The 20,505-nt window shown below is 35.4% G+C and overlaps 1 protein-coding gene across 2 annotated transcripts in view; it reads left to right on the top strand.

Moving 5' to 3' along the window:
* The window catches only part of GABRA4 (gamma-aminobutyric acid type A receptor subunit alpha4), a 68,093-nt gene extending 49,689 nt beyond the window's left edge, over positions 1-18,404 (top strand). The window contains exon 9 of one of the 2 annotated variants that reach the window (XM_017872655.1): positions 17,760-18,404. In XM_017872655.1, the coding sequence (XP_017728144.1) occupies positions 17,760-18,290 (531 nt within the window). In that variant the 3' untranslated portion in view covers positions 18,291-18,404. The remainder of the gene's footprint in view (positions 1-17,759) is intronic. The other variant, XM_017872656.1, reaches the window with a different exon arrangement.
* Positions 18,405-20,505: the final 2,101 nt, after the last annotated feature.

Raw genomic sequence — 20,505 nt, forward strand, 5'->3', positions numbered from 1 at the left:
ATTTTTGGATCTGCTGCACTTTTATTCTTGCTTTGTGTTCAAAAGATGACTTAAGAAATTTGTGTGGAACTTTCAATGCACCAGTGCTTAGTGTTTCATAAACATCAGATTCTCAACTTATACACATTTATTTATCTATTCATTCAACAGATATTTGTTAAGAGGCTAATTTGTGCCAGGCGTTGTACTAGGTATCAAAGCTGTATAGACTCCTTATGTCTTATAATCATCCTTTCCTATCCACAGAATGTTGTGACATTTCTTTATTTGAAGTGAATCAATAATTTAGCAAGTACTGACTTAGCTCCACACTGGAGTTTCTATTATATTGGGAACTAAGAGTTAGCAGAAATGAACCATAGGGCTACACAATAATTGATGGAACACAAAACAATTCTCATAATGCTCTTTCTTCGGTTAGTCATTTGGGAAACCTTTCTTGGGTTTCCCAAATGACTAACCAAAAGTGCTGTTTTATCAACAGTCTCCAAGCAAATGGCTCCAAAATATTTATAATAGTGACTCAAGCTCTATCTAATTTCATTTGATAGGTCATTTGATGGAAATTGAATGTCTTAAATGAAAGAAATGAATGTTGCAATATAGCTGGCTAGAATCTATCAGTTTCCACTTTGATGAAATTCAAAGAAGTATCAACATTTTAAAATGCTACAAATGCAGCCTAAAGGGTTGCAGTGAGACTGCCTGGTCACAGCAGGAGAATGATATGGCCAGTTACATGAGATTAAAGCATCACATCAGTCTTGCCGGGATCACCAGTGGCCTATAGAAATTTTTTTTTCCCCCAAAATAGTGCTGGAGTTAAGAACTTGAGGTTTTATTGTGGAGCAGAAATGTGGGTTCAACAGTCAGCTCTTCCTAAGGACGATGTTACCTCTCACTGATTTATTTATTGTCTTTAAAGTATTGCTTTGACTGCTTGTTCTTCATCTACTTTCCAGTGTCTTCCAAGAAAAAGGTGAGGCATTTATTTACATTCCTGGAGACTATTAAGGAATGACTTTGAGGCAGATTGCTAGTATCTACGAACGTCTCCACAAAAAACCTGTAGGCTACTTTTTCAAATAGTGATTTTAGGTGATCTTTTAGCTCAGAAGAGTGGAAGCTATATGCCTGATTTCATAATTCCAGTATTAAAATTGACAACCAGATTTCACTTCCTGAATTTTCCTCCTATAGGGTCTTATTTTACTATGTCCTCTCTAAGAGCAGTATTTCAGTTTAGAATTTTCTTGGGTTTGTGGAGATATTCATGGAAGATTTAAATAGCATTGCAGCTGTACAGAAAAGCTGTTCTAGTGTGTGCTTTAAAAATCAGCTTTTCAATAAACGATAGCTTTAGAACTATGATTAAGAGGAAAAAACCAGTCCTTGTTAAACAAGCTATCACAGCCATTGGCTACATGTTCCAAGCAATTTGAAGAACAGGCTCATATTTCTCATCTCTTTGCTCCGGGAGAGGCAGGTTGCTGCCCATGAGCTTCATGTCTTTCCTGTGTAGCCTCAAAGGGCAAGAGAAAGGTGCAGGTTGATGTAGGATTGACTCTTTCCTACTCAGTAGCAGTCATTCAGGCATACTTTTCAACAGGCAGATGTATGAGACAGGAGAGGAAAAGCATTTCATTCTGGTTATCAGTTAATATTCCAGGACTGACTCTTTAAACAGTCCGTTAACTACCATAGTGGTCCAGGAAGTATAATCTGGGTAGAATAAAAGACTGTCATCTGGTTTTCAAGTGGATTTAAATGTACTGCTTTTGGCTTTATAGCTCTGCCAACTACTTATTTCCTAAACACATTGTGTGAAACTTACTTCTGCTGTTTTGAGTGTACAAGAGAGAATGATTTTGTTGTTGATTTATTTTAATACTGCTTACTCATCATTTATTTGTCATCGAATTCATTTGACTTACTTTCATTGAATACTTTCCGGTGTTTGATACTGTGCTAGTTGGTAGGGAAAGGAAAACAATAAGACACTGTTGAGGCCCTTAAAGAAATTCACAGTCTGGAGGGGCACTCACACAAGCATGCTAAATGCTAGGCTAGGAAAAAGCATTAGGATGTGGTGTGAAGAAGCAGTGGTCCTGATTTGAGTTTATATGGTGTAAGATTTGATGAGGGTGGTGGGGTGTCAGATTAAACCTTCCAAAGGAAGCAATATTTAGATACTATCTTGGAAATTATAAAAGGGAGGTAAAGAAGATGGAGGAGAGAAGACAGTGAGAAGAGAATGTGCAAAGAACCAGAAGCAAGGGAATATAGCTCACATTTCTAGAACTAAACTAAGACATCCTGGCTAGAGTCCAGGTGTTTTAATTTGGGTTTCTCTCAGAGCAGACTCTGTTGCAAGGATGTGTGCAAGCAATTTATTTTTAAGGTATTCTCAAGAAGCACTGTGAGGGAAGTGAGAAGGAAAGGAAGAAAAGCCAGTCAAGTGTCATTAATGAGCGGGTTTATCACTGTGTGCTCATCATGCTTGAGACCTTCCCAAAGTATGTGGGGGGCAAGCCTTAGAATTGTCCCACTGGATGACAAAGAAGTTGGAGTACTTACCAATCCCTGTCTTTTGTTGATTAGGTTCACTCAGCAGTGTTTTTAAAATTGAAATTGTATATATTTAACGTGTGCAGCATCATGTTTTGACATACATGTACGTAGTGAACTGATTACTACAGTCAAGCTAATTAACATGTCTATCTCTTAACCTAGATACTCTTTTTGTGTGTGGTGAGAACATCTAAGGTTTACTTTCATAGCAAATTTCTAGTATAGAATACAGTATGATTAACCGTAGTCCCGATGCTATACACTTGATCTCTAGAATTTATTCATGTTACATAACTGAAATATCATACCCTTTAAACGATATCTCCTCATTATCCCCTGGCCCACACCACCACTAGTAACCACCATTCTACTGAAAAATTAGTTAATGAGTACAACGTATATTATTTGGGTGATGGATACCCCAAAAGCCCTGACTTGACTGCTATACGATCTATGCATGTAACAAAATTGCACATGTATCCCATAACTGTATACACATTAAAAATACATAAAAAAGTAAATAAATAAATAATGTTTATAAAGATTCTGTAGGCAGAGTATCCCTCAGGCAGAGAAAGGCAGTAAGCTATCAGCCTATGTGGAGTAACCTCCTGGGTAAACCAAGTGAATATGGACCAGGCGCTGATAGCCTTTGCTAATACCAGGGTACCTGACATGGCTGAGAGGATGGTTTGGGGAAAGGAAGGGGAGATGAGACTGGACTGGGAGACAGGGCCCAAATCATGTAGAATGCTATGCCATATAATTTTTCCCCTGAAAACAATCAAGTGCCACGGAAAAAGTTTAAATAAGGAATTGACATGATCACATTTATAGTGTGTAAATACTATTTTAATGAAGAGTAGAGAGAGAAAAGGTGCATAAGGATGTTAAATCTCAAAATGTTAATAGGCTGTGCAATAGTCAGGTAAAAAATGGTGAATGTCTTTGCAAGGGCTGTGGAGAAGAAGAGACAGATTGGAAAAATATTGAGAAAAATTGAAAAGAAAAGAGAGTAAGGCAGAAGGAAGCAGAAACAGCTGAAGTTTTGTGGCTTGAAAGCTAGCTGGATAGTGCGGTAATCTCTGAGATCTAAACTACAGCCGGAGAGATATTTGTTTGGACAAATACATCGAGCTTATTAGATATGAATAAATTCACACCTCTATTAGACTTTGAATATGGGCAAGAATGTAAGTTACATAAGGGTAAGAACTTTGGGCTGGTCTCTGCTTTCGTATTACCAGAGCCAAGAACAGTGCCTGGCACTCAATAAATATCTGAAGAATTGAATGAATAAATTGGTAGATAGATGAATAAATAAATTAAAAGTTTAGTATGCCTCTAGGATATCTAAATGATGTCTTATTGGCTATATGTGTCTAGATGTTAGAAAAAAATTGGGGGGAGAAGACATTGATTTTATGATATTGATGTAAATATTGTATTCAAAGCAACTGAACAGGCCCATTCACGTGAAGACTAAGAAAACTGTGATAGCTGAGAGCTAAACCCTATGGAAAAGTAACATATTAGAATTAGGTAGAGAAAGAGCATCCCACATTGGAGACTCATAAAGGTAAATGGAACATTGCTAGAATGTAGAATTATGGGAAGAATCGAAATAAAGAATTCATTAACAGTGCTACATGCTACTGAGACAGTATGTAAGACATACATTTTTTGTGTGTGTGTGTGAGACAGAGTCTCACTCTGTTGCCTAGGCTGGAGTGCAACGGTGCAATCTCAGCTCACTGCAACCTCCACCTCCCAGGTTCAAGCAATTCTCATGCCTCAGCCTCCCAAGTAGCTGGGATTACAGATATGTACCACTATGTCTGGCTAATTTTTGTATATATTTTTTAGTACAGATGGGGTTTCACCATGTTGGCTAGACTGGTAAGACATAGATTTTTAAAAGTGCTAATTATAGTGATCCACAAATAATTTCAAAGGAAAGATGGGAGAATAATCAAATAACAATGAGTTGAAAAGTGAGTGACAAATGAAGAAGTGGAAACCATAATTGTAGACTATTTTTTCCCAGACTTGTAGTGGTAGATAATAGCTGCTGGAAGAGCTCACAGATTTGAGGAGTCTCATGAGCGGATGTTCCATAAAGAAAAGAATTTTGCACTGTTTTTCTATACTTGTATCACCAGACCCAAGAAGAATGCCTGGAACATAAATAGGTACTCAATAAATATTTGTTGAATAATTGGATGAGTAACTAGATGACTGGATGAATCAACAAATTAAAAGTATGTTAGGCCTTTAAGACATCTGAATGATGTCCTACTGGATATATGAGTTGGCTTATTTATAACCCAAAAGAAATTTTAGCATGCTATATTTTGAGTAAGTGCAAACATTTTTAAGTTGTTAATATTAAATAGAATAATATCCACAGGATTCTTGATTTTGTGCCTCTCTTGAAGCAGTCACCACCCCCAGAGGAAACCTTTTAAGCCTTTTAAACTTTGGAGCTCTTAATCATCTCTTTACAATTGGCAGATCTTGGCAAGATGGTAAGAGTTTTAGCTAGTTCTTAGTGTTGCTCCAAGGATGCTGATCATGTCCTCCTAGGAAAAGTAAATAAAATGAATTTTGAACATGGCACAAAATATAGGCTCTCATACATTTCCAACATTTACTGAAGTGGAAAGTTACAGTATTAACATTTAGTTCAGTTGAAAAATACAAATATCTGAGTATAGAAATAATGGTCAATTCTACAGTAATATTTTACCTGACAGTGGCCATCTACAGATCTCTATTAGAATATTAAATGATAACAATAGAATAAAAACATTGAACAAATATTGATCATTTACTATATGCTAGGCAATGTGTTAAGCACTTTATGGAAATTACCCCACCACTAACTCTAATTAGTAGTTATTGTTATTATTTCCACTGTACTCAGGAGAAACCTTAAGCATAGAAAGGCTAAATAAGTTACCCAAGGTTACAAAACTAGTATTTAGCAAAGTCCAAAACCTGAATCTATCTAATTTCAGAACCTGTGGTTCTGACTTTGGGTTTTTCTTAAGTACTAATGTAAGAATGATAATAAATGATAATTATATTTGATAGTTTTGGGTTTTAAGATTTGTTTTACAGAAGTTGATAGAGAGCACATTTTCTTTACTGCCTACTAGGTATTTGGGTCTTCTACTTTCTGGCCTGCCTGGCTGAAGTGGTTATATTGGCAGTATACATTAATGTGCTGATGAGCCATTTGCCATAAATTGCAACTCAGCTACTGGTTCAATTCATGCTAAATTTGCAGTCTGCCTTTACTGAAGTGCAAAATTGGCTTTCTTGTCATAAAGTGGTAGAACATGCAAAACAGTCTAATACCTTATTTTCTAGCTCAAGTAAGATTAGCTATACTCAGAGAAAGTTAAAAAAAAGTTTCACTTTGGATGAACAGCTGTTTCAGCTTGAGAGACTTGTTAAGCATTGAATGTTTTTTGATAATGCCCATTGGAAACCATAGCTAATAGCTTAGAGCTTACTCTTCAGGACACGTCAAGTACACACAGTTACTGTATACATAATTTGGCAAATGTGTTAATGAACTTTATTAACTTTAATTATTTGTAGAAAATTTTGAGAATGATTGAAGAATCATTCTCAAATCAGAAACAAGAGGTAGAGCTCATGTTGATACCTTATCTGGGCTACAAATGGAGCCGAAATTTCAGTGTCTTATGTACCAAAGGAAAATGTTTCAATCAGTTTTACCATATATCTTGAATAGTAAATTTTAAATAGCTTTTAAAGTGCTATATCCAAATTTCAGGGAGAGTTTGTGGAAGAAAGATAGGGAATAGATTTCCTCTTGTAGAAGAACATCATAAAATATTTTATCACATAGAAGATGCAGATTTGAGTAGCGTTGATTCATTTTAAAATAACTCACAGGGAAAGTGTCTTCAATTAAAATACCACTTTGCTCAGCTAGACTGCACTTGTTAAGATACAGTTTTCTGTAGAATAAATCAACTAAATGTAAGCCTATTTATAAATATTTATTTATGCCTGAATGTAGAGGATATTTGTGATACAAAGTATTATCTATAAGCACTTCATGACAGCCAAGCATCAAAGTAGAAAGAATATTATGAATGGGAGTAAGAACAATCAGTAAGAACTCTAGAACAATTTTCACATGCACTGGAAAGGAAGGATTTTCTAATCAGGAGAAATTTTTTTGTGAGATACAAAAAAAGTTAGTACAGTACTTAGCTTATAATGGAAGCTATGTAAATGTAAGTCAAATCCAAACTGTTTACAAACATCACTTAGGGGTTGTTGCGAACATATTTCAGATAAACTTTTTTCTTTTTTTAAAAAAAATCTCATGAGCATGTATTTTTAATTCCATGAGTATACACATTTGCTATCGCAGGTGGCCTCTTGAAGTGGTTAAGAGTATGTATTTGGGACTCAAATCATGAATAACACATTTTAATTGCATCATGTTGGGAGAGAGAGGTGCTCAACGTTTTAGGTTTCAGTGCCCTCATTGGGAAAATGAAAACATTAGCACTATCTCATGAATTTTTGTAGGAACTATGTGAGGTTATTTGTGAAAACGCTTTAGGTAGTGTCTGGCCTACATTAAGGGCTCAATACATTGTAGAAATATTGATGATGATTCAGGATTTCTGTCTGGAAAGTGATATTATCAGATATTAATTATGTTAGAGTAGAATGTATTATAAATCATTGCCATAATTGTTCATTTCAATAGAAAAAGTAAGAAGAGAAAGGGAAGAACTTAGAATATCTTCAAGAAACCTCAAATTTCTCTTGACAAGGAAGAGTACTGATCTTCCCTATCCTTATACCACTGAGAGGAATCTTTGAAAAATTGTTTCTTGTACCAACAGGCATCTTCTTTCCTCACCCCATAAGGGAATAGGCTCTTTTGCCTATTTAAAACTTACTTGTTGCTGATATCTCAGCCTAAGTATAACTTCCACAAGGAGGTTTTCCAACCTTCTTGGCTGGGTAATGTATTCCCTAGTTCCTCTAATTTTTCTTTATACCGTTTACTATTTATTATTTTTTGTGATTCTTGAGATAAATTGCAAATACTATATTATTTTTCATCCCTGTGCTCCCAGTGCCCAGGAAAATAACTTGAAACAGTTGGATTAATGAAAGAATGAGTTGAATCACTGTCCTTAATAAGACCTTATTACTTATGTCATTAATTGTGGATCTTCTATTACCCACTGGACCTGGGGAATATGCTCCAACAAGAGATGAAGCATGGAACTTGAACTACTTTTCCCTAAAAATAGATCTATTACAGTTATTATAAATGTTTACATTCATTAGGCAAACATTGTCTGGAATTTCAAAGAAATTGGAATTGGAATTGGAAATTGGAATTCCAAATTCAGCAAGGTTCTTGGCTCATCAAAGACTTACTCACCTTGCATAGCTATTGTTTTACAGAGGACTATTATTTTACTCTCTTATAATGCCTGAGCTATGAAATTTTTTTCTCCCCAGCAAAAGTATACTGAGAATCCTGCCTTGATAAATGATTGTTTTTTAGACAGAGCCCCTGTTGCCTTTGCTGATGTAGATAAAATTGTAACTCAGACTACTTGCGATGCCAGCCACCTATAGGGTTGGCACGGACTTGAATCCTTCTGGATGGCTATTCATCATAGCACAATTTCATTATGATGAAGTCATATCAAGTCTATATTAAGAATAAAGCATTGTGCAAATATTGTTTGCGTTTGAATATAATTTTCTGAATATTTTGAGGCTGAAGAAAATAATTCCCATAGGATAATGTGGATGCTTTAAAGGTGAATTTACTTGCCATCTAATTTAGCCTTCTTTGTAATGTTTTATCAGATCTCTCTATATATATTAACTCCACTTTCAAGGATTAAAATATTCTTAAAGTGTGAAAAAGAAAAGTTATAAATTATATTGTTAATTACATTTTTAAATATTTAAACAAATGCATGGTTTGAAATCCAAAACACATGTACACTTGCACACATACACGCAGATACATACTTATTCACATTACGAGTGAGTCATAATCTGCAGGGAGGTGAAAATATTCAGGGAAAAATATTTGGTGGTTGAAGAAGACCAAAGTTGTTATAAAAGTTCAGGAGACTAGGTGTGGTGGCTCATGCCTGTAATCCCAGCACTTTGGGAGGCTGAGGTGGGTGGATCACCTGAGGTTGGGAGTTCGAGACCAGCCTGACCAACATGGAGAAACCCCGTCTCTACTAAAAATACAAAAAAATTAGCCGGGCGTGGTGGCACATGCCTGTAATCCCAGCTACTCAGGAGGCTGAGGCAGGAGAATCACTTGAACTCAGGAGGCGGAGGTTGCGGTGAGCCAAGATCATGCCACTGCACTCCAGCCTGGGCAACAAGAGCGAAACTCCGTCTAAAAAAAAAAAAAAAGAAAGAAAGAAAATAAAAGAAACAGTGATCTGTGATCTGATAGAATAGTACACGAGATCTCCTTCTTATATAACCCACATCTTTTCTTAGACATTGAAACATTTGTTCAATGGGAAAATGAAAACATTAGCACTATCTCATGAGTTTTTGTAGGAACTATGTGAGGTTATTTGTGAAAACGCTTTAGGTAGTGTCTGGCCTATATTAAGGGCTCAATACATTGTAGAAATATTGATGATGATGATTCAGGATTTCTGTCTGGAAAGTGATATTATCAGATTTTCTTACATGGCACATGACATTAGGTGTAGCAGATAGTTCAGTTAAAAGCATGTTAGCTGAGTGCCAGGTGCAAAAGAATCACTCAAGAAAAGTTAGCCATTGTTTTGGTTGTTGTTACTGCTACTTTTCCTAAAGAGCTTTTGACATGTCTTATGCATAAGTTATAAGGTTTACTCTAGTGTTAATTCGCACCCTTACTATCAATATGAATGTTGATTTTTCTATTGCATTTTGTATTTCTTTGTATTTATTTCTCATTTTCACCAGCAACATCCTTTCCCTGACTGACTTCACCATAGAATATATTCTTTTTTAAAAAACTTTTTAAAATTATACTTTAAGTTCTGGGATACATGTGCAGAATGTGCAGGTTTGTTACATAGGTATACACGTGCCCTGGTGGTTTGCTGCACCCCATCAACCCGTCATCTATATTGGGTATTTCTCCCAAAGCTATCCCTCCCCTAGTTCCCCACCCCCGACAAGCCCTAGTGTGTGATATTCCCCTCCCTGTGTCTGTGTGTTCTCATTGTTCAAATCCCACTCCATAGACTATTCTCTCCTTCAGTGATCATTTGCTGTGGTAATTGTTAGACATGATGGCCATGTTTTCACAGATGTATAATATTGTCTTCTAAAATTTTGTTTTGTGTAATTATTTATTTCTGTGACGTATCATTTTCTTTTGGAGGCAGAATCTTATTATGTGACCTCAGCTGGGTTACTTCTATATAATATTCATTTGAATCCTACTATGTGCTAGACATTGAGCTAACTGCCTTGCATGCATTATCTTATATATTTATTAGGAGGAAGGCAGCATTATTACTCCTATAGCAAGGATTTTGAGGTTTTGAGAGGCTAAATAACTTGCTAAATATCTCATAGCTAGTAAATGACAAATTCAGTATTTGCAACCAGGTCTGTCTGATTTGGAAGCCCACAATTTTAACTGTTTAGCAAGCATTTTTCAATTTCTGATCCCTGGATCACTGACAACAGCATAGCTAATGAAAAAAACTTCCTGCAAATAGGGCTTGTTTGAGACTTTGAGTTTTTAACTGGTCTCAGATTATGCTTATAAACACTTTGTATAACCACAATACTGCTTTTCTACATTGAATAAGAAAAGACTCATCTAGCTTAGTATCTGTATTTAGAGGAAGTGAGCGGAGTGTCCTTTGCATTCTTTTCTCTCCAGGGTTATGTTGGTGGCATTGACGAAAGCAGCTCCTGGTGTGATTTCAGCTAGCATTTGAACAAGTCTGCTTACTCAAGCTAAGAACCTCTGCTCTGACCAAAGAAGTCTCTAACAAAGTGGTTTCCTCCATTGGAGCCGTATATCTACTATACAAAATATTTACAAATAAAAAAGAAACACTAGGAATCAGTATGAAACGAAAGTAATCACAAAGTCACCTATCTTAAAGAAATTCTGTTTTAAACCTTCAACTCTAAATATGTAAAGGGAAAATGAATGGATTCTTTAAGATTTCTTTTTCTGGTAATCCCAAATGGAAAACAAAAGTTTATCCCAGTGCCTGATATTGAAAGTAATATTTCTTGTTTTGAGACGGAGTCTCACTCTGTCGCCGGGGCTGGAGTGCAGTGGCCGGATCTCAGCTCACTGCAAGCTCCGCCTCCCGGGTTCCCGCCATTATCCTGCCTCAGCCTTCCGAGTAGCTGGGACTACAGGCGCCCGCCACCTCGCCCGGCTAGATTTTTTTTTTGTATTTTTTAGTAGAGACGGGGTTTCACCGTGTTAGCCAGGATGGTCTCGATCTCCTGACCTCGTGATCCGCCCGTCTCGGCCTCCCAAAGTGCTGGGATTACAGGCTTAAGCCACCGCGCCCGGCCTGAAAGTAGTATTTCTATAACTTATGGAAATACAAACATTGAATTAAATGCCAACATTGGGAGGAAATTAAATACAATAAATAGGGAACTCAGCATTTTGGTTTCTACGTTTTGGAGCTCAATATATGATAGAGTGCCTTGCTAACTATTTATAAAATATTTAGCGTGTTTATTTGGAAGGGACGTGTTAAAAATTTCTACGCGTAGCACTTTCTAAAAATGCTGTTGACAGTTCTCAGTAAATCATTACCTTGGAGTTTAGTTCTAGCTGCTCTACCACACTTATTTCCCTATTAAATAAGATGTGTGGCTTACTCATGAAGTCCTGTCCAAATGGCCTTGAATAAATGTCTTTACATTACTAGATTCTTTTTTTTTAGTATGTGACTCATTGATATTCTAGAAGATAACCCTATTCGTTATTAGTCTTGTTAGTTTTTAATTTATAAGAATTAAATTACATTTTATTAAACTTCATCAAAGCTAAACTTCATTAGCTTTTCAAGCAAGCAATATGAATGTAGCTGCATGCTGCATTCTGCAAACCTAATCTTAGTCATTTTATCTCTTTGCTGCTAGAGTAATAAGTTGAGATGATTTTTTTTGCAGTTGATAAAAATTGTTTAGAAATTGTGTCAGATCACAGTCACGTTTGACGAATTGCTTGGATCTGCTCCTGTTTGCCTGTTACTGCTTTAATTTGTTGGTAATGTTTAAATCTACTACCTTGCATCTCGTTTCTTGCTTCAGGCTATTGTGACTAATGACAAAGTGATTTCAAACTAAATCATTTTTTAAAATTCAAATGAAGCTTAGGTGCTTTTTCTTGTTCGAAACCACTGTGCATCAGCTAAATCATAATGGAACCACTGAAGTCTCTACACTCTGTATGAAACACAACATCACTCTGACACATTAGTTGCACTAGAATGTGAAGTCTGGGTGAATATTCTTCCGGGTGAGTCGTCTGCCAGATAGATCAGCAGATACCTTATTCCTTTTGTGGTCTGTCATCGTGGAAAATGACTACTTTTAATAGAGTAAAACTTGAGACATAACTACAAAAATAACTTGAGTGTCATTTAACTGCTTGGCAGAGAGCAATGATTTAAGACTCAAATCAGTCTAATTCCACTTTCCTTTATGTAGGATATGGTATACAGCATAGTGAAACTTCTTTTTTTTTTTTTTTTTTTTTTTTTATACTTTAAGTTCTAGGGTACATGTGCATAACGTGCAGGTTTGTTACATATGTATACTTGTGCCATGTTGGTGGGCTGCACCCATCAACTCGTCAGCACCCATCAATTCGTCATTTATATCAGGTATAACTCCCAATGCAATCCTTCCCCTCTCCCCCCTCCCCATGATAGTACCCGATGTGTGATGTTCCCCTCCCCGAGTCCAAGTGATCTCATTGTTCAGTTCCCACCTATGAGTGAGAACATGCGGTGTTTGGTTTTCTGTTCTTGTGATAGTTTGCTAAGAATGATGGTTTCCAGCTGCATCCATGTTCCTACAAGGGACGCAAACTCATCCTTTTTTATGGCTGCATAATATTCCATGGTGTATATGTGCCACATTTTCTTAATCCAGTCTGTCTCAGATGGACATTTGGGTTGATTCCAAGTCTTTGCTATTGTGAATAGTGCCACAATAAACATACGTGTGCATGTGTCCTTATAGCAGCATGATTTATAATCCCTTGGGTACATACCCAGTAGTGGGATGGCTGGGTCATATGGTACATCTAGTTCTAGATCCTTGAGGAATCACCATACTGTTCCATAATGGTTGAACTAGTTTACAATCCCACCAACAGTGTAAAAGTGTTCCTATTTCTCCACATCCTCTCCAGCACCTGTTGTTGCTTGACTTTTTAATGATTGCCATTCTAACTGGTGTGAGGCTTAGTGAAACTTCTAAGGCATTGTCAGCTGGACTTGAGATTGAGTCAAGATAACTTAAATGCCTTAGGCACTACCTACAATATTCTGAAGATGTGTCCCATAGAAAAAGAAATAATAAATTGGAGATCAGATAAAAATTTTTGACACTTTCTAAATTAAAAATGATCTTGATTCTATAGGATATCCATTTTAATGCAATTTATCAAATATGAAGTATGTGCCTACTGTGTGCATTAATCTACAAAGATTGATAAGATGGTCTTTATACTCTATCATTACTTCTTTTAAACTGGAATAAAAATACTTGATCTTTGTTTTCAGACGGTAGTCTTTTGGTACTGTTCATATTGCTCACCCTACTCTCAAAAAGTCTCTTACTTCATTGTTCTTTTTTCTAACCACCTTAGACTGATTCTTTTTATTTTTGCTTAGGCTTTCCTCTTTCTCTAGGCATATTCTTCAAATCTAAGCTTTTATTTCTTTGATATTTATAACTTATCCAATAGTAGATATCGTCAGAATATAGTTTTCCAATTGTCGAAAACATGACCTACAAATAATGAATGGACAGGTCTCCAAGATTGGTTCAATGGTTAATTAATGAGAGAACCATTTAGATGGTAAAATGGATTCAAAGTCATTTTGAGGAATGGCTACTTATAGGCAATTTTTTTTTAAAAGGAAAAGTAAAATAAGACTGGTAGGTTAAATACAGAAGTGCTTAATGTCTTAAAACAAGGCAATAAAACCATAACCTTTGGTGATCTTTTGTACTAGACAAGAATCCATAATTGAATATGTTAACTTGACAGTTTTTGGGTTCTAATCCAATATTAAATGGCAAAATCAAATTCAAGTAAATGATTCTAAAGATTTAATTATCCTTGTGTGGGCTTGTTAAACAATACTCTATTATGACATTGAAAAGACATGCTGTATTTTTTTCTGATGTCCAAGTCTTGTAAAATTTTTCTTAACATCATACTATTATGAATACTTGACTGACTCAAATATGTGCAGCTTGTTAAGTTCTTTAAAGCCTCCTCCACATTTGTGAGTAGAGAACCTCTACAATGAGGCAGAGCAGACACCAAGTAAGTCACTTGCTGTGTGAATTCCAGCCACCTGTAACCTTTCTGTTCTTACTTTTCTCTACTGGAAAATGAGGTAATGGAATAAGTTGATCACTGAAATCCCTTTCTGTTTTAAAATATTGTAATTCTTAAAGAGTGGGATTATGGAGGGCAAAGCATCTTGGTCCTTCAACTAGTATGTGGATTAGGCAACAGTGCCCCCTAAAGGTCCTCTATGAGTTCTGGGCAGGCCAATCTTCTAAGTATCCTAGAATGTCTGAGGAACTTCCGCCCTCATGAGCCCTTTGGCTGCACCTCCCATCAGGACCTTTGATCTAACTCATCTATCTATTGCCACAATAATATTGCATAACAAAAAAAATGATACTTCAGGTACACACAATAAATATTTATTTTTGCTCCCAAGTCTATGGATCAACTGAATTCTGTTGATTTTGATTACGCTTGCTTGGGCAGCTCATTTTCTAATGGAACACTGGTGAATCTAGTGTCAGCTAGTTGTTGGGTGTTCTAGGATTGACTCACTGTGATAACTGGCTATTCTCCAAATGATCCCCCAATCTCTAGCAGGCTAGCCAGGCAGACCTGTTCTTATGGTGGTGGTGGCAGTGTTTCGAGAAAGAGTGTAAGCAAGTAAGAACCGTTGAGGTTAAGAATTGGAAATGGCAAACTATCATTTCCACCACATATTATTGGACAAAGAAAGTCATTAGGCAGCTTATGGAAAAATAGATTCCAACTCTGGATGGGTCAGGAATGGGTAAGCTCCTGGGCCTGAATATGGAGCATGAATATTGAGGGCAAGAATATAGAGAGAAATGATGAATTGGTGTCACTTTTGAAGCCAATCTATTATATAGAACACAATTTACAAGATTTCAGGACATTCCAGAAGGATACTGGTCTAGAACAAAAGAACTTAAATGTTTTAATACTTTGTTTTGGGGGGCAGTAAAGTTACTTGGAGTCAGTTTGATTCTTCCTACTCTTGCTCTTAAAACGCATTAGACAATACAAGAGCAGTGTTTGAGGCTATTTATACTATACTATTAAGACAGCCACTTCTACGTACTCTACCAAATGCTACGTGAATGTTGACATTTTCTAGTCCAGCAGGTGGAAACATGCACTATTCCTGGCTTTGGGTGAATGTCAGATATTGTTTCTTCTAATCATTTCAGATGGTTCCTTTCAGCCTTGGGTAGTTACCTCACACTCACAAACTGATCTTTGTTTGGTAAAATACTCAGTGGGGACTCTCTTTAGATCTTTGAAGTTCTCTCTTTGTTTAGCATTCTTATCTCTGGTACTTTGTCCTGTGAACTCTAGCCACCTCAGTCTCCCAAGATTCTTAACTCCGTCTCTTCAGTTCATGAAGCCTGCCAGTTTTTTTCTGGCTTTTCCATTCCGAAACCACAGCATAGCAACTCTCTCAAGTTTGTTTTTTCCCTCTCAGTGATTATGGTTCTGGGTTGTCTGATGGCCAGTTTCTTCAAACAACAGGTTTTTATTTTTTTATTTTTTTATTTTATGAAGTTTTGGGGGTCATTTTAGGCAGGAAAGTAGATTCAGTTCATGTTACTTCATTTTGACTGGCAGGGAAAGTCTCCAGTCCTTAGAATTTAGTGTTAGGAAACATACAGATTTCTAAAGGTCATGGACAACCTAACTGACTGAAAGAAGAAGACAGTATGCAACTACCATATTATATTTGAAAAAATGTATTACTTTCCTGTTTGTCCAATTTATCATTTTTACTCTCTTTTCTTCTCTTCTTGGGATATTCAGCATTTGGTCATAGTTTGGTTCTTGAATATATTTTACCTTTTGTTATATTTTTTATTGTATCGTGTGTATGTATGCTTCCTTGCCAAAGATTATATATGCTCTTTAAATTGTAAGGCCATACCTTGTTCTTTTTTTATATTATTCACCATTTGTGTAACATTTTAGGATCAATGATAATCAATTAATTACTATCCTTTTCTGTAACAAGTGATTCAAAATCTAAAGATTAATTAGGTGACATTTATAATGTCCTGTGTAAAGGAAAAGTGAAGGATAAGTAGGTTGATGTCAATTTTGATTTCAATTTTAGGTTGATGTCAATTTTGATTTCAATTTTCTCCACCCAAATTCAGTGCCATATGTTAGGCTACAATTGCTCATTAGTTCAACTGCAACCTGCTTAGAAGAATACTCCAAGCTGACATGACGAATGCTTTCTACACTTGTCAGAGTCTACATTGACTCTGTTTTGTGAGGCTGTTTTTGTCTGCTCAGCTACCTTGAAGTCATGATTTATGAGATATGAGTTGAACTTTAAGCATGCTAGATGAGTGTACTAATAAAGATTACATTTATAGAATAAACCTTTATGTCTAAAGTGAGATCTTAATTAATTATATATAATCTACCCACTTCATATATTAGTATCTGTGAATTGCCCTTTGAGGCTCGCTTCTTCCAATCACCCTTTTATGAGCTGCTCTTCTTTCTCTCTCCTCTATTTCTCCATTTTTTCACTCACGATCTACTTCATGAAATGGTAAGGGGAGAAGTTATGGAAGTAATTATCATCTAACATTAATATAGCTTAGAATAAACATGGGAAAAATTACTGCGGAAATATCATCATATATTCTAAAAAATCAGATGTGACTATTTGGGGGATCATCTGAGAAATTACTGTCCTTCATTAGCATGGAGAATCTATAATTAATTATGTACATAGTTGTTTATCGTGGCTGTCAATATTATAAGAATTTTAGTGGCTTGCTGCACAACTTTCTTCAAATACAATCTTGTTCTACAAATAAAATAGTTTGATGAAAACCAGTGAAATATATTTCAATGTAATCACTATTGGTTAATGGTTTGAATCCAGATATTTATGCAACTATTCATTGATGCTGTTTATAAGTCTAATACAACCTTTTCTAATTAAATTTTATTTGTGTTTTCATTATTAATTGAAGTGAAAAATAAAATGTGTCAGGATTGTTAGATTTTAAAATAATGTGTATAATTACCTATGCCTTTTATGACGGTAAATTCAAAGGATTTGGAAATCAAAGTTTTGAACTTTTAAATAAAGGAATGTTATGTACATATGGATAGTTGTTATTGTTGGTATTCTGTGTACATGACTAGGTATGGTTCTCCCTGTTTATAAAATAAATACACAGAGAAATTTGAAATGTATATGACATATACAGAATATTATTTGCAATAAAACTAAACAAATAACTTTTAGAACAGTAATCATTAACTCTTAAAATGCAATTAAGTATAACATCAGCTTGTCGTTCTAACAACTTAATCTTCTTTCTATAGATTTAAGGTCTAATTATTTATAAGAATAGACCATATTTTGAAATAGAAGATTTTGATTCAAAGTTTCAAATGTATGCATATTATATTTAGTTATACATTTTACAGCTTTTTAAAATCAAGGTGACTACAGCTTATTAATAAAGTTTTATTTTATAGAAATGACTGATTTTAAGAATTTCGATCCCTTTAAATTTTGTACAAATCTGCATAAAGTTACATAACCAATTTATTTTTTCATATACCTTTTCAGAATACAAATGCCAATTTGAACATGAGAAAAAGAACAAGTGCTTTGGTTCACTCTGAATCTGACGTTGGCAACAGAACTGTGGTGGGAAACCATTCAAGCAAATCTTCCACAGTTGTTCAAGAATCTTCTAAAGGCACACCTCGGTCTTACTTAGCTTCCAGTCCAAACCCATTCAGCCGTGCAAATGCAGCTGAAACCATATCTGCGGCAAGAGCACTTCCATCTGCTTCTCCTACTTCTAGCCGAACTGGATATGTGTCTCGAAAGGCTTCAGTTGCATCTGCTTCTACTCGTCACATGTTTGGATCAAGATTGCAGAGGATTAAGACCACAGTTAATACCATAGGGGCTACTGGGAAGTTGTCAGCTACTCCTCCTCCATCAGCTCCACCACCTTCTGGATCTGGCACAAGTAAAATTGACAAATATGCCCGTATTCTCTTTCCAGTCACATTTGGGGCATTTAACATGGTTTATTGGGTTGTTTATTTATCTAAGGACACTATGGAGAAATCAGAAAGTCTAATGTAATTTTGTTGCTATAGTAGTTTGCTAGAAGATGATGAAAATGCAGAATGTCTTTTTAAATGTTTTTAAATATAAACAACTATTCTTTATTAAAATAAAAAAATCTATGTAATTTTTTCCATTTAAAGATATAAGCCAGTTATTGGGAGAGTTAATTCCTCAGTGAAAAGTGAACTATGTTTTGTTTTCCAGAAAATTATTTTAAAAGAACTCAGCATTCACTTAGATAGAATACACACCATCCTGGAAAGTTGGGATAAGAGAAATAGAGCTATTAGAGACATGTGGCACATATTTTTTCATTGATATTTGAAAACAGACTATGACATTTTAAAAATCTACCCGATGAATATCAACCTGCCACCCTAAATTTCCCAGTGGCACTGCCCTTAACGAGAATTTTTTTTTTGGATGTCATATGCAGTGACCTTTGGTGATCTTAGGAGCTTCAGGAAAAGGAATTTTCCTGTTATATGAAACATTGGCAAAAGGAAATGGAATAGTATAAACGCTGATCAATAGAGTAAAAACTCTGCTGCATAAAAAACTAAGACAAAGACCAAAGGAAATATGTTCCCTTTCTTATGTTGGCCAAACAGTACTTAACAGTTAATTTGAAATTTTGTTCTCTGAGCCAAAGTTTAACTCATTGTATGAATTCTTTTTCATGGTAGTTCATTTAGTTATGTATTTATTTACTACATAGTTATTCAGAGCCTGCTGTGTTCCGGGAACTATGCTAGAAACTGTTTCTCTAGGAAAGCTCTTGCACCTTTACCTACAATATTACTTAAAAAGTAGAACAGTCAATGCATGCCAAAGAACCATAAACTAGCAGAGGACATTGCATTCTTTAGTGAAGGACATTTATTTAGAGTCTGACAACATATTCAAAATATTCTCTCCTCCTATACTGATAGTGGATAACACATATATTTGTTCACATAATGACTTTGAGATAAGTACATGTTAGTACAACTTCAGCAATTGGTTTTCCAAATAGATGAGAATGTGATACAGATTGTTCTGTAAGTGAAAAGCATTGTGTACTTGAAAGTAAAAATCTGGGCACTATAAGACTTAATAGATTAACTGTCTCAAATTTGATCAGAGTCACAGAGTAGAGTTTGATCAGAGTCACAGAATCATCAGAAATAGGAACTTAGCACAGGCATTTTCAGGTGCTTTCCCCAACATAGATCTATATATTAGCTAGTGAAATGCTATATTTTGAAGAATTTTTGTGTCCATAGTTCTGTAATTCTGGGCAGTCTTCATGTTGGTTTTTTAGGAGTTTTTTTTTTTAAGGTTTTATAACTAAGGTGAATATTTTAAAATTAAGAGAGCAGAAAATGAAACGAGTAAAGAAAATATAGCTGTGGGGTAGGATGCCACTGACTCTGCTATGTGGTTTATCAGGATTTTCATCTACTGACTTCTTTCTCATTAGGTAGGCTTAACAACTTAATTGAAAATTTTGCAACTGTCTTAGCAGCTCAATCTAAGTCTGGTTCTTGTCATATTGCCTTTAGATTTTCTTCTGTGCTTCTCTCTATCTGCTCTGGAATGGATGAGTGAATGTGTTCTGGGTGTTTTAGGGAACATATTGATAGAAATGGCCACATTGCAGACGAAATCTCTCTCTCTGTTTGTTTGTTTGTTTGTTTGTTTGTCTGTTTGTTTTAGAAAAGAATTCATAGTAGGTAATTGGCATTGATTTTTCAGTTATTTCATTACCTTATAATAGTAGTTTTGAGACTTGAAAATTGTGCAAATGTCAAATATTAATTGTAAGTCATATCTGAGAATTCTTTCTTGGCTGTCTTTCTAGGTATTCCATAAAATCAACACATTTTAAGGCTGAAAGATACTGTAGAAATCACCCAGTCCCAATCCCCCGTTTTAAAACTGATTCTAGTAAAATTAGGCCTGGTAACATCTGTATATATGTATATATTTAATAAAGAGTACTTGTACAAAAAAGCTTATCATAAATTATTTCATGAATGTGAATAGATTTCTGGCCTTGAGAACAATGCTTGGAAATGTGGTTGGAAGCACAATTGATTCACTGCTAGTTATTCAGAGCGTACTTTGTTCCAGGAACTATGCTAGAAACTGATAGTTCACTATTCTGATGAAAAGGCTGTTTTATTTGTTGTTGTTGTTGTTTTGTTGTTGTTGTTGTTGTTTTGGTGAGGAACTCTTACTCTTTGCT

The sequence above is a fragment of the Rhinopithecus bieti genome, unplaced genomic scaffold, assembly GCF_001698545.2.
Source record: "Rhinopithecus bieti isolate Rb0 unplaced genomic scaffold, ASM169854v2 scaffold_7167, whole genome shotgun sequence".
In the NCBI taxonomy this organism is placed as follows: Eukaryota; Metazoa; Chordata; class Mammalia; order Primates; family Cercopithecidae; genus Rhinopithecus; species Rhinopithecus bieti.